Here is a 14,250-nt window from a genome sequence, read left to right as displayed (position 1 = left end):
TAGCCACCACTGTCATGCTGCCATTAAGATACTGCAAGAACAACAGAACTGCAGAAGTATAGAATTGAGAATATAATTGATTGAAATGTTTAATAGAAATTTATTCATGACGACAACTTTGTTAGTAATTTGTGGGTTTTTATATTTTAAATTATAAAGAGAGTATTTTTAATTGTTTTTACACACGTTTAAAATTTTTGAAATATAAAGAAAACAGTGTGCTACTTGCACAGTGGAGAAATATCTTAAAATTGTTAAAAATTTAAAGTAAAATTAAGAAAACCTAAATCCTATTTTTTAATTTTTTTTCTCTCTAGAAAATAATTGGCAAAATTGGCTTCTATAATTTTATTAATCACTGTTATTATCTATCAGGAAATATTTAATTGCCATTTAATTCACAAAGTAATCCAAAATATTCACAAAATATCAGAATTAAGTCTAATGCAAAGTTTTTGGATTTTTGCTTAGTTTCTCATATAAACTTGTATTTTCTAATTTATTTTCAGATGGACAGTAGTTTTCACTAATTAGTACTATAAAATCGTGGCATAATAACATGAGAGAATGCCACCTTTGGAATATCCAGCTGTATTTGAATACTTTATTAAAAGTAAAGCCTGTGATTATCAAGAAATGCTTAATTGTAGGAGTCTTGACTCTTGTAATTATTTTTCAAGTGGTAAAGCAGGTGAAATTTTAATTAATTAATAAATTGTCACAAAACACTTTGTGTCCTTAAGACAAATGTAGAGCCATGATAGAGCCAAACCCTATCTGCAAGTAGTAATTCTGTATAAACTTGTCTTTCTTATGATGGCAAGGTTATTTATCTAGCTGGATGAAAATGCATGGCTGGTCACTCATTTTCTTCTTAAATTTTCATCACGAAGTGAATGTAACTGGAACAGTTGGATACATGGACAGTCTTGATGCATCATGTTTTCATGTATATCTTAGTTGTAGGGAAAATGAAAATTTATGATATTGATTTTTCAACCAGGATGCTGCAATGGCACTTCAGGTATGCTGTGAAATATTGTGCTGAGCAGCATCATAACAATTTTTGACTGTATTGCAAAATGAGCAATAACTACATTGATAAAGAAGTAAGGTAGCTACAAGGAAAAAAAAAAAAAATACTAAGTTGGAGGTGCCACTATTAGAAGTAGATTGAAAAACACTGATTTAAGGTCTGAAATCTTTATATTAAAATTATTTCTACAATTCCTAAATATACTTATTTTATATTCTTTCTTTATTGAGATAATAGATGTTTTATTTTGTCCTCCAACAAAAATCTGACAAATATTACTAATGCAAAAGGAAATGCCAGATAATTTGATATAGAGCAGTTTGGCTATAGGCGGATGGTTAGGCTGCTATCTAATGATTATTAAATTTATTGTTAGATGGCAACACAACTGCCTGCCTATAGCCAAATTACTTTATATCTAATAATTAAATTAGCCTTATTATAGCCCAATAAATAATCCAGCAGTTTGTTTGTCATTAGTAATTGAATTGAGTTGATGCATATTTTGTTTAACAAATATTTGTAAATAAAATCTGAAATAATAATTGAATATTTCATTTAATTCAATAACTGTAATATATAAGAAATAATTTATAGTCATATAATAAGTCATTTATTGATTGTGAGATAAAATGATGATGGTGTGGTATGAAGTTTGCATAAGAAACTTTTCTATTTGAAAAATAAATTAAATTTTTTAATTTATCTAAACTAATGTTTATTTCTAAATAAATATTGGTTAAAAGTTTATTGTGTATTTTACTAAAGAGAAGAAGCAAAATAAATTCTGTTGAATTTTTCTCTTATTGAAAGATGCAGTATTTACTTCAAGAGATATTCTGTTTACATAAAGCTACATTGACCTAACTGAATAACATGAAATGTTTAAGTAGAAGCAGACTTCTTACAGAAAAGGAAATGGCATGGCTGCAAGATGTTCGTGTTACTAGGAAAATTAAAATTTCAAAAAATAAAATTTAGTTATCAAATTTTCTCTTGATGCCTCAAACATAATTGCATGCAAACAGCTGATTTTAAATGACATCTGTATGTTTATTAATTACTGTAATTAATTCTGCATAATTTTAAATTACAATATTTTATCTTATTAATTATTTTTGAAATTTATTATTAGTTATTTAATTTAAAAACACATATAAAACAAATATGTATAGAGCTTATGATATGCTTTTCATGGATCCTACTGCACAGACGTGAAACTTTTAGCATTACAATATTTACATAGCAGATAAAATTATCATGCTCTGGATTAAATATTTCCTTTCAGACTAGACATAAGTAAACTATATACTAAAGCCAAATAACCACCAGATTACATTTGGCTACTTTTCTGCAATTATATTTTAATTAATTTACTAAACAATTAAATTCCCTCTAGTGACAAATTATTTAGTAATTAATTAAACTATAATCAGAGAAAAGTAAGCTGGTGTAATTTGTGGTTGTTTGGCTTTACAAATTTATTGGGTTTTGTGATATTTGCTTAAACTGTATATTATTAAAAATCTCAAAACTTTTTTAGATATTAGGTCGCCAGGATGGTGTTCAACAGACAGACTGGATTATAGAAGACACTGTGGGAAATTGGTGGCGACCAAATTTTGAACCTCCACAGGTAATTAAGTGATTTTGTATTTTATGTAATGGAGTCGTAATTATAATTATCATAAACATTAGGAAGGAAATATTGAATCTCTGAAGAAATTAATTTAGGATAAAATAAAATAAATTAATTTTACACATCTACTAGACTATAATTTTGAATTTAATTTATGCATTTGGATGATAATAGCTTTTCTTCAGTCTATTCTATTCAAGAAATAAGTTTTATTTGGTAATTAGTGAGTTTGTAGTCATATCTGTGAGCCTCAATAATAATTATTTTATTCTAAAATCATATATCTTTCTAATATTTTAAAGCCATTTTCTTGTATATTACGCATAATTTTCTTACTTTAGTCTAAGAAAAATATATTTAAATAATAATATACTATAATACTATTAATATTTAAATACTAATAATACTAAAATATACTGTATTTTAAATTTTATTGATTAAAGAAAAAAATTATCTTCTAGTTTATCTTTTAGAAATAAAAGAGAAAACTAACAGCTTATGCAACTCACAATTTTAATAAGTTGCTCTAGTTTTATAAGTTGCAGTGATGTGATAAGTTATCATTATATCACTATCGATAATTATTCAAAGTAATATTTTATAAATCAAATATTTTGATTTTATGTTCTTTACAAAGGAAACACACACATAATACATACATACATAAATTATATATCTTTATAAAGAACTTAAATAATACTGAAGATGAAGTTACTATAACCTCATCATCAGTATTATTTCTAAATTTTATCTAATTAGAACATAGTCTTAAATTTTGCATGAAAGTTTAGTTTCAGCTATATATTATCAATACAAAGTTCAAATAAAAATACAGAAAACAAAACAAATTTTAAAAATATCAGTATTATTAAAATTAACTATGTGTTTTGATATAAATATCATATAATAAAATTGTAAATAAAAAAACTTTTTCAAAGTATAAAAAAATAAATTTAATTAATGCAATAAAATTTAAAAAGCTTCTATAAGCTATTTTATATTATTTAGTATACATATTTTTAAATTTAAAATTAAGAACATACTTAATTATCTACAACTTATATTTGTAATCAGTAAATAATTACAATGATAATGATAATGGATTTTCTGTTGTTGTTACAATAGCAAGGTTGCGGCTGAAGTTTTCAATGCAAAAAATGAGAACATCAGATGTTCAGCATCACCATCCTGTAAATCTTTAAGTTTGACAATGGCATTTGAAACGTCAAGCATGATTCCACTGACGTTTCAAATACCATTGTCAAACTTCTAGGCTTAGAAGATGGCGGCGCTGAATGTCTGACGTTATGTTTTTGTGCTGAAAACATCAGCCGCAACCTCACTAATCAATTCAGTTAGCTGGTTTGCATGTCTGGTCTACTCATAATGACAAAATTGTTGCGGACCACATAACTCTGCATTGATGCCTTGCATACAAAAAAAAACTAAAAATTTAGTCTAGTAATTCAGGTTTCTTCATATTAATAACTTAGTGAATACTTTCACAAATATGAGTTTTTCAGAAATCAAAATTTAGTTTTCTTTCTTCTTTGCAGCTAAAATCACATAGTCAAATTATTTGTATATTATAGTCTCTAGTGCAGGGCTCAGCAATCTGTGGCACTCTGATTGAATATAAATGTAATAAGAATTATATTTTAATTATTAATTACACATTTAAATGGAATCCATAGGTTATTGTTGGGCATGTTACATTAAAAACAAATCTCTTGCTTGTATATTGTATTTGTGTGTTTATGCTCCGTGTTGCCAACTATGTGTTGCCAACTATGTATGCACTTCACACATAAGAACATAATTTAATTAACAACTTAACTTCAAAATTATATATTTTTGAAGTCCATTATAATCGGATCAATTTTGATAATATATATACCAGTATAACAAACTAAGTAGAATCATGTCAGCACATGGAATAACACTAAAACTTAGGTTTGGCACAACACCGCCGAAAGGTTGTCAACCCATGGTCTAGTGCTTTTTTTTTATTATTCATGTTACCGTACATAGTTTAAAAACTAAAGATGGTTTCTCTAATTCTTAATTTCTATGAATCTTTGAATGTTAATTATATGTCTAGTCAGTAGCAATGAGGATATGCACTTTTAACAAAATGCATATTCTCTTGTCCCTGATTTTAGTATATGGTCAGAATGGAGAATCATCAGATTCTGTCAATACTGTGTGATGAAGGAAACCACTTGTGGGAGATAAGACATTTCAGTTAATAATTTAGAAACCAAGATAGACCTTTGTAAGGTAATACAAACAGTTTTGTGTCGTAGACAGACATTCAAACTTGAAAACCAAGCATTTCCAGACCTCTGTTGATATAAACTATTTTTAATGTCTAATATGACGAATTCATTCCTGAGGTTATGCCATGTATTTTTGAGATATACTATACTTCATTGAAAATATAACCACAATTGTTTTATTTAATGTTAAGAATTCTTATTCATATTTTAAAATATGCTATTGTAAATGAAATTGTTTATTCTTGTGTATAATACATTATGTAGAAAAATAGTAATATATTTAAATTATCATCATCAAATGTATTATTATTTCAGTATCCTTATGTTCCACCACATATTACAAAACCGAAAGAACATAGAAAATTATATATGGTACAGTTGCCCGAGAAAGGTGAGTTTTTTCAATTAAATATTTCATTTAAAGATTAAATTTATTTATATTTTAAAATTTTATTGACTATTAATTAATATGCAATTTATTTTATCAATCAAAACATTAATTTAATCAATCATTTGAACAAAGTTTATATTCATTTATATGAAAATAAGTAAATTACTATATTATATTCAAATCCATTCTATAAAATTTCATTAAGATAATTTCAATATTATGAATTACTTTTAAATTTATTCATAATATTTCAGAAATGATTCATTTTTATTTTTTTCTCGTGACAAATTGTACTGTTTTGTAAATTATTTGCAATTGCTTATTTTTATTTTTGCTCTTCTGGACATTTTGTCTTTGTTTTCAGAAATTTGTAAACAAGTATTTTCCTTTGAAACTGTCATTTTATGTTATTTTTTGGTACGGCTTATTTTTAAATAGGCTAAATCATTACTTCTTCCATTACATATCTTTAAACAAGAGACTTTACAACTTTGGAAAATTGTTTGGAATGGTTAATTGCAAACTTTTTGAGATAAAATATTCATAGAATATTGATTAAGCCAGTGCCAAAATGATAAATTAGCTTTACCAAAATTTGAATTTTATATAATAAATTAATTCATTGTTTTTATTAAGTTATTTTATTCTGTTATATTTTTGCCCATTAAATCTGCCCAGCTTTGTCAAAAAATAGTTTAACAACTTTTACTTTATAAGTTAGCTGCTGCAATACTAGTGCAGCATGGTTTCTAAGTGTTGAAGATACAGAAACAACATAAGATATCTCCACAAGAGAAAAAGTATCTATAAAATTTTTAAACTGAGAAACCTCTCATTGGTTGCTTCTGATAATATAATTTACATCTTCATCTACAGTTTTGCATGTTTCTGTAAGATATTTCATAATGAACACTAACACAAATTAATTGATATTTGTTAATTGATACAATATTAATTTTACATTTTTATAATAAAAATATAGATCAATTGAATCAAAAGTCTTTAGGTTTTTGGCATTAGATAACCATGATTGGGTTACATCTTTACTGTACAGACAAGAAAACAAAATAATTATATTTAGTTATTTAACTGTTGTTTATAATTTTTAAAATAGAAATTAATCTCTAATAATAGGTTAATAAAATAGTTTTAAAGATATTTTTCCAATCATTATGATCTTGCTGAATGGAGAAACAATTGAATAAAATATTTTCAAAATAATAGCTTTTTATTTTCAACAAACCTATGTTAATGAAAGATGTTGCTTAAAATTAGTGAAATTTTTTTTTATTTAAAAATTTTACAATAATAATTAAATATGTTTTAAAATAAATTAAGTGAATAATGTATTATTTCTCTGAAACCCATATTTTTGAATATGTTCTACTATAGAAAATCTTATTATTAATCTATATATTACTCATGCATTTATAATTTTTACAAATATTTATTTCTTGAATTTAATGGATGAAATTTTTCGGTAAATTATTCTTTTATTAAATAGTGTGTGATTATAATTAAAAAGTTCCCATATTCAATGCTGTTTAAATAAGTATTTTGCTGTTCAAATGCAACCAAATCTAGTGACATTTCGGGACAATCAGAAAATGTCTGCATAAAAAAACATAATGGCATTTTTGATGTTGTAAGAACCAGCATTTTAGTTTAGTTTAGTTTTATGCTATATAGAGACATTGATGCAGAGGGATACTGCTCAATGTGTTCTCCATTCTGAAGGTGTAAAACCCAAATGTGATGAATGATGTGTTCAATGATTAACTGTAATTGATCCTCTGTGATGCATCTCACATGCAGTGTGGTATTCTTTCAAGACTGCCAAATTTAGCACTGTATCTTTGATAAAATTACAATTGAATCCTACAACAATACAAATATCATATGGATTAAGATCAGTAGGAAATGTACTGTACATCTAATCACCCAAGCAGTTATCAATGAAATGTCACAGAAAGTGTTGTACACAGCATACAGTATGCAGAAGTGCTTTATCTTGCTTGAAAGTGATTGACTCAAGTTATTGTCACTGTTGCAGTTTGAGTACAACAAAAGTGTTTAGTATCTTTTTAGCATCTCTGAATCTTCATAGAGTATGTAATAGGTTCACTAGGACAAGCGTCTTTGAAGGAGAATGGTCTAAGAATAAATGTAGCCTTGAATCCACACCAGACTATAACTTAGGCAAATGCAGTGGAATCTGCTGGAAAATGTGAATGTTTTCTGCGGCTCAAATTCTAGAACTACAGATTTTTCTATTTCATTGAGGTGAAAATGATGCACCTCATTGTTCCAGGATCTTCCACAGTTATGACACATTCTTTTCCAATCTGGCAAAGGTCACTCATGTTTCTTTGTTGGCATCAAGCAACTCCTGGATGTAATTGATCTTGTACAGATAACAACACTCCAACTTTCTCAGTATCTTCCACACTGTGCCATATGATAAACTCAACTGTCATGACACTGCACATGCCTTACTTAGAGCCAGCAACATTATTTATTGACTGTTCAGCAACAGCTGTAGTAATATCTTTAAGGATTTGTGAAGTGATAGGTTTGTGTTCTTGATCAGGTTGAACTCCCAAATGTTCAGTTTTCTTGAATTGTGAGGAATCCTTCTCTTGAAAGCTTGCAGAGTCAGTGGTTCTTGACATAAATTGTTAAAACAATGAAATTTCTGAAGTGTAACCACAGCATTGCTGCTGTTTTCATAAAACAGTTTTATAAGAAATGCATGTTCCTACAAGGTGATGGTCATTGTAGCTAACTAAGAATGACATTCAACAATTGTGGCTTCTTTTATACTCAGAATTTGGCTGAAATGCATGTGATTATGCAAAGGAAAATGTTTTTTTCATTGCCTGCAGTGCCAAAAGTGCTGTAGTGGTGAATTTGGTACTAATTTCTATAGAAACGTTTTTAACATGTTCTGAAATGTCACCAAACCAAGATATGGTTACATTTGGACTGCTAAATATCTTTAGACAACATTGAATAGGGCTACTTTAATTACAGTCATCTAATATTTTATTTATATATTCCCTTATATCAGTAGGAAGTTTTATAAATTAAGTTCTAATCATTAATGTATTTTTGCAACAGTAAATTTTATTTTTACATGCTACATATATACATTATCAATCAATCAATCAAATCAATTTTATTAGTTAAGGCCTCAGCCTGTTACAAAGGGAGTTATGCAGCTTACAAGCAACATGACGAATAATACAAAAACAATTAAGTATCAAAAAACTTTAAAACATAATTGCATAAATTGCAGACAAATCGATATGTTGCCCGATGAAATATTTTATACATCGCTTCTACCGAATCACATTCATGTAGACTGATAAGATTGTATTTTTGCCTTAACTCAAGGCTTTTCTCACATTTACAAATCAGATGAAATTTGGAAAAGGACGCACAACATCTTGGACAAGAATTATTCTCGTATATGTACAATTTATTATCAAACATTAGAGAATTAGAATTAAGTCGGAGTTGAATATAAAGTCTCTTCATTTTAAACGGCAAATTAGAGAATAGATAACTATTATTACTTGGAAATAATAACATCGTACTATAGCTGTTTTGTGATATTCTTAAACGAGTGTCTTCTATGTCTCGCGAATGAGAGATATTAAGAACATTCCAAATAAGTTGTTGATATACTTCTTCTTCAAAATCCGACGGGAATATAAATGGTTCAATCGAACAGCCAAAACCGTTTATCATTTTGGAGATTAGAGAAACCCAGTTATTTTTAGATGGTTTCTGTATAGAGTTCTTATATAATTGATATAAAAGATTGAATGTGATGCCACCACTGTCTCTTAGCTTAATTATCAACTTTAAACATCTTTTCATGATGAGCGCCATAGGACTAAATCTACTTGTCTCCACTCTTAACACACTTCCCGGAGTTTTGTAATCCAACCAAAACAATCTACGTAGGAATTTATTCTGTATAACTTCCAGCTTCTGGACATTGGAGAGACACCATAAAGGAGATGCATAACTCACAGAGTTAAAAACCAAGGACTGAAATAGATTAAACTGGGTTTGGATCGAGCCCAAATGAGTCTTGGCGCATAGCTTGATCACACCCTGGATTAATCGATTGGCTTTGACCATCATATCTTTGGTCTGTCTTTCAAACGAAAGCAAAGGTGAAAAAATTACTCCTAGAAATTTTGTTTCGTTGACCACCTTAATCTCTGTATTATCAATAAAGAAAGACATATTTTTCTTAGGAAGTCTTGATCCATTCCTGAATATCATTATGTGAGATTTCTTCGGATTAATGGTCAAATCCAATTGAGAAAAGTACATAGTTAATAGTCGTATTTTCCTTCTAAGAGCAACTGCCATCGGTGCTAGAAAAACAATATCGTCGGCATACGAAATAGAGTGGATCACCGTACTACCTATCGTGAATCCATCGTCGTCATTATCGAAAATATCATTAATATCATAGATATAAAAGTTAAACAGATAGGGAGTCTCCTTGTAATAGGCCTCGGTAAATCGAATGGGGACATCCCTGATCACCATTATATCTACAGATCATCTCATAATGCCCAAACAATAGCCCGACCGATTTGACCATATTACTCTTCGCTCCACAATGTAACATTTTATTCTGTAAAGTCCGAACATTCACTGAGTCATATGCCTTCTCAAGATCAACAAACAAAGCAAAAATTTTGTGTCTTTTTTTGGATAACTGGATCTGTATAGTGGCCAACAAAACAAAGTAACCTGAGTATCTCCACTCAAAATGAAGGCAAATTGGATTGGATTTAGTAAATTCTCATATTCAGTCCATTCGATAAAACTTGTTGCCAACATAGCAGTAACAAGTTCGCGAAACATCGGAAGTAAAGCTATCGGGCGATAGTTAGCTGGATTGGCTCTATCTCCTTTCTTATATACCATTCGAAAAACCACACGATTCCATGACTCAGGAATGATTCCCATTACATAGAATCTATTGTATTGCCTGATTATATAATTTAAAATTGTATTTGGTAGAAATTTTAAGATTATATTAGGAATCCCATCAAAACCTGGGGCCAATTTAGTTTTTAGCTTCTTAACACATAAATGAAATTTTTGTATAGTAAAGGCCTCTTCCATTGGTAAGAACTCCATCTCTTTAAATTTCCCCATTCTAGTAATCGCCAATTTATCCTTATATCTAATCGAAAAATCACATATATACATTATAAAATTTTTAATGGATAATAATTTTTGTTTGATAGGAATGTTTTTGTGTGAACTTGTTTATTTCTTTCATTACTTTAATCAACCATGTTTGTTATTACATGGTTTTTTGATATAGAAAAATAACTTAGACTGCATATTCTTGCAGATAATTTAAAATTACAAATTATTACAGTACTTTGATTTAAATTATTTCAAGATTTATATTTCAGTACATATAATAAAATATTTTCAATAAATTTAATTATCATCAAACATTTAATAGTTTGTCAAAATAACTTGAATATTTTGCAATTGAACTTTTTATTAATTTATATGATCTAGCATTATGAGCAGGACAGTATTATTATCTGTTGATAATTTTAAATGAGCATAGAATTTAATGAAATTTAGTATATTTTTTTGAAAAATGGTTTAGTTTAGGATTTGAATCTTAAATTCCTGTTTAATGAGAGCTAATTGCCATCCATGTAATCCGAACAATTGAAATTGATGTTCGTCCATACATATGTTAATGTAAAATATTTATTGTTCTGGAGTTGGAAATTCTTTACTTACCATAGACTTCAAATGATAATTGACTGGCTAACTCAGATGTGTCACTCATTTAAACAATGGGCCATTAATGTGATTGGTAAGATTCATGTGGGCCACATCACATTTGCAAATTTTCTTAAAATTATAATTTGAAGTGAAAATGCAGAAATATAGATAGGACAATTAAAACACATTACATAGTTCAATGAGTTCAACTCAACAATATATATTTGTTATAGTATTGCTTTTATTTAAACGTTTATTTAATGTACATGTTTATAAAACTAAAATTAATTGTTTTCACCGGAAACTTGCCAGCGCTATCTTCCTCCTCCTAGTTTTCTAATATCTTGATTCAAAGACTGAGACAATCTTCATTATGGTAGATAGATGTTTATCAGTTAATCTTGATGTGTAAGTCGTTTTATTTAATTTCAGAGCATCGTGGCTGTGGGCCACAAAAATTCACATCGGGGGCTGACAGTTTGACACCCCTGGGCTAACTGATGATCTGGTATATTTCAGTGATTTATTATGTACTATCTATTATTAAAATCATGCATTGAATATTAAAGAATATTTAATTAAAAAAAAATTTTTTTTTCTGTTGAGAAACTTAAATTTTCTAACTCATTAATTTTGCAAGTTCAGACAAACTGACCATTTCAATTTCTGAACAAATTTTTATAATTATTTCAAAAATATTTAATGTTTTATGAAATATGTTTTTTTTTTTTTTTTTTTTTTGTTTTTGTTTGTTTATTATATACATTCTATAAATAGAATAATAAATGTAAATGTTATATACTTTTATCACTTATTCAAATTTGTATTGAATTGATATTATAAAATTTAAATTATAATTTAAAGAGCTAGCTACTTTTAATATTGCTGATTTTTTGTATAGAATCAGTGGGTTTTTTTACAATTACTAATATAAAAGTCATTGTGTGTGTGTTTGAATTCCTTATAATTCCTGCAATTTTTGTACAATCCAGATGAAATTTTGGTTATATTTGTTTTACGTTTTGACAGAAAATATAAGCTGCTTATTTTGCAGAAATATTAGATATGGAATAAATGTTTTGCCAATTTTAGATGTGATGGCACTTATGTTGCAGTGAAAGTCAGTGACCACATGACATTCATGTTTGAGGAAATTTCCCTTAAGTTGCATTTTTAAATATTTTGGCAAATGGCGTATTTTAAACTTATTTCATTAAATTTAAAATTTATACTTTAAAAATGATAGTCACATCGTGTCATCATGTCACTTCTATAACAAATTTTTTAAAAATCTTTCTAAAGTGACCACACGACTTTCTGTTATCAATAGGAAGTAACGATCTAACAAGCAAGGTTATTTAGAAAGTGTTATTGCTCATCTAATTATCTTACATACAATTTTTCTTTGTTTCGTCAATGTGGAATTAAAATGACTTGCTATTTGGTTGGAAAAAATAAATGCCTAGGGGAAAGTGTAACAGGTCAGGTAAATTCTAGATCTAAAAGAATAAGAACAACTATGAAGTTTGACTTGAGCAACATCGAATAAGAATGGCTTTGTCGAGGACTGCAGAAACAGCTCCATAACATCAAGCTCAACTTGAAGCTCTCTTCAATTTTTCAATCTCTACTTTCTCATAAAAAATATTCCATTATGCTTGATGGGAGATGTTCTAGTATAATGATATGTATAATAATCATCATTAATGAGACTTACACATACAAATCAACATTCATTAAATCCTTATGTAATTATTATATTGATCTGGAATTGTCTGATGATCCTGTTCACTAGTATTCTACAAATCAGAATTGATTTAGGCATGTGCACTAAAGATCCTAGTTCATTAATACATTGCAGATTTTTCAATCATAACACAGCATCACTGTATTATTTGTGCAATATATCATCATCAAACTGAGTAAAGAGCATGCATAAAAAAATTGGAAGTATACAGCAGTGTACACTGGTACAATTGTCTGCAACATTCAGGTTGCTTATAACTTATCAAATTTTTCATAATTACAAAAACATATGTTAATCAGTATGATATTGTCATAGGTGTCATATTAATGAACTTTTGTATTTATTTTAAATTTTTAAAGAGGCATATGTCCCTCCTCCTCCTCCTCTCTTCTGAATATGCCTATGATGTTTAATATGTTTATATCTTGATTTTATCATTTTATAAAGCATTTTGAATTAAAAACATCTACATTCTTTTTACAAACATTTAAAAAGATACATAATTTAATTTGAAGATAAAGAATATTTTTAATTAAACTATTATAATATGATATATTTATATTATTTTTAAGGATAATCACTAGAAATTACTTTATATCTATTTATTAAATGGAAAAAATCTGAAAATATTAATTTATAAAACCCCATTTATATTTAACATTTATAATTTTACAAACTAAAATGATTTAATAGTTGATATTTATTGATATTTTTATTAAACAAACTATATTTAACACATTTCTGGACATACTTTCTTTAATTCAAATATGGTCTGTAAATGAATAGATTTGTTTTCTTAATGACTTACAAGTAAAAGGATAATATCAATATTTAAAATTAATGCATTGTTTCTTAGCAAGGAACCAAAATTGAAATGTAATTTGAAAGATGTTTGATTTTTAAAACAGCAAAATTTTTTTATAGTTGTAAAATATTAATTATATAACTAAAAGTGTTCTTGAAAATAACATTTTCTCTCATTTGGACTTAATTATTGGAAGAGAAAAGAAATATTATATAACTGTTTTACAAAATTGTATGCATTTCATAATTTTTTATTTTTATTATATAACAACCATTCAGAACTATGAAGCTGAAGAATGCCTGACTATAACTTACGTGCTTTCATATTCTTTTGATACAAGAAATAATCATCAAACCATACATTTACTTATGTAAATTTTTATCACAAATAATTAACCATGTATACTGATGTTCAAAAGTTAAAGGCATTATTGTCAAAAGCAATAGTTACAGCAAAAAGAATAATAGAACAGCAGAAATATTTATGTAATCTTAACACAAATCTTAATACAAATTGATTTGTATATATATGTGTGTTAACACACACACATATATACAAATCAATTT

The 14,250-nt window shown here is 27.5% G+C and overlaps 1 protein-coding gene across 1 annotated transcript in view; it reads left to right on the top strand.

Annotated features, from left to right (window-relative positions):
* LOC136977016 (cleavage and polyadenylation specificity factor subunit 5-like) overlaps positions 1–14,250 on the top strand; it is a 59,383-nt gene that overhangs the window by 22,635 nt on the left and 22,498 nt on the right. The window contains exons 5-6 of the mRNA XM_067272434.1: positions 2,580–2,672; positions 5,270–5,345. Of these exons, the coding sequence (XP_067128535.1) occupies positions 2,580–2,672; positions 5,270–5,345 (169 nt within the window). The remainder of the gene's footprint in view (positions 1–2,579; positions 2,673–5,269; positions 5,346–14,250) is intronic.

Source organism: Centruroides vittatus, unplaced genomic scaffold (assembly GCF_030686945.1).
Source record: "Centruroides vittatus isolate TY-2023 unplaced genomic scaffold, ASM3068694v2 contig_439, whole genome shotgun sequence".
In the NCBI taxonomy this organism is placed as follows: Eukaryota; Metazoa; Arthropoda; class Arachnida; order Scorpiones; family Buthidae; genus Centruroides; species Centruroides vittatus.
This window is presented reverse-complemented; position numbering and strand designations above follow the sequence as displayed.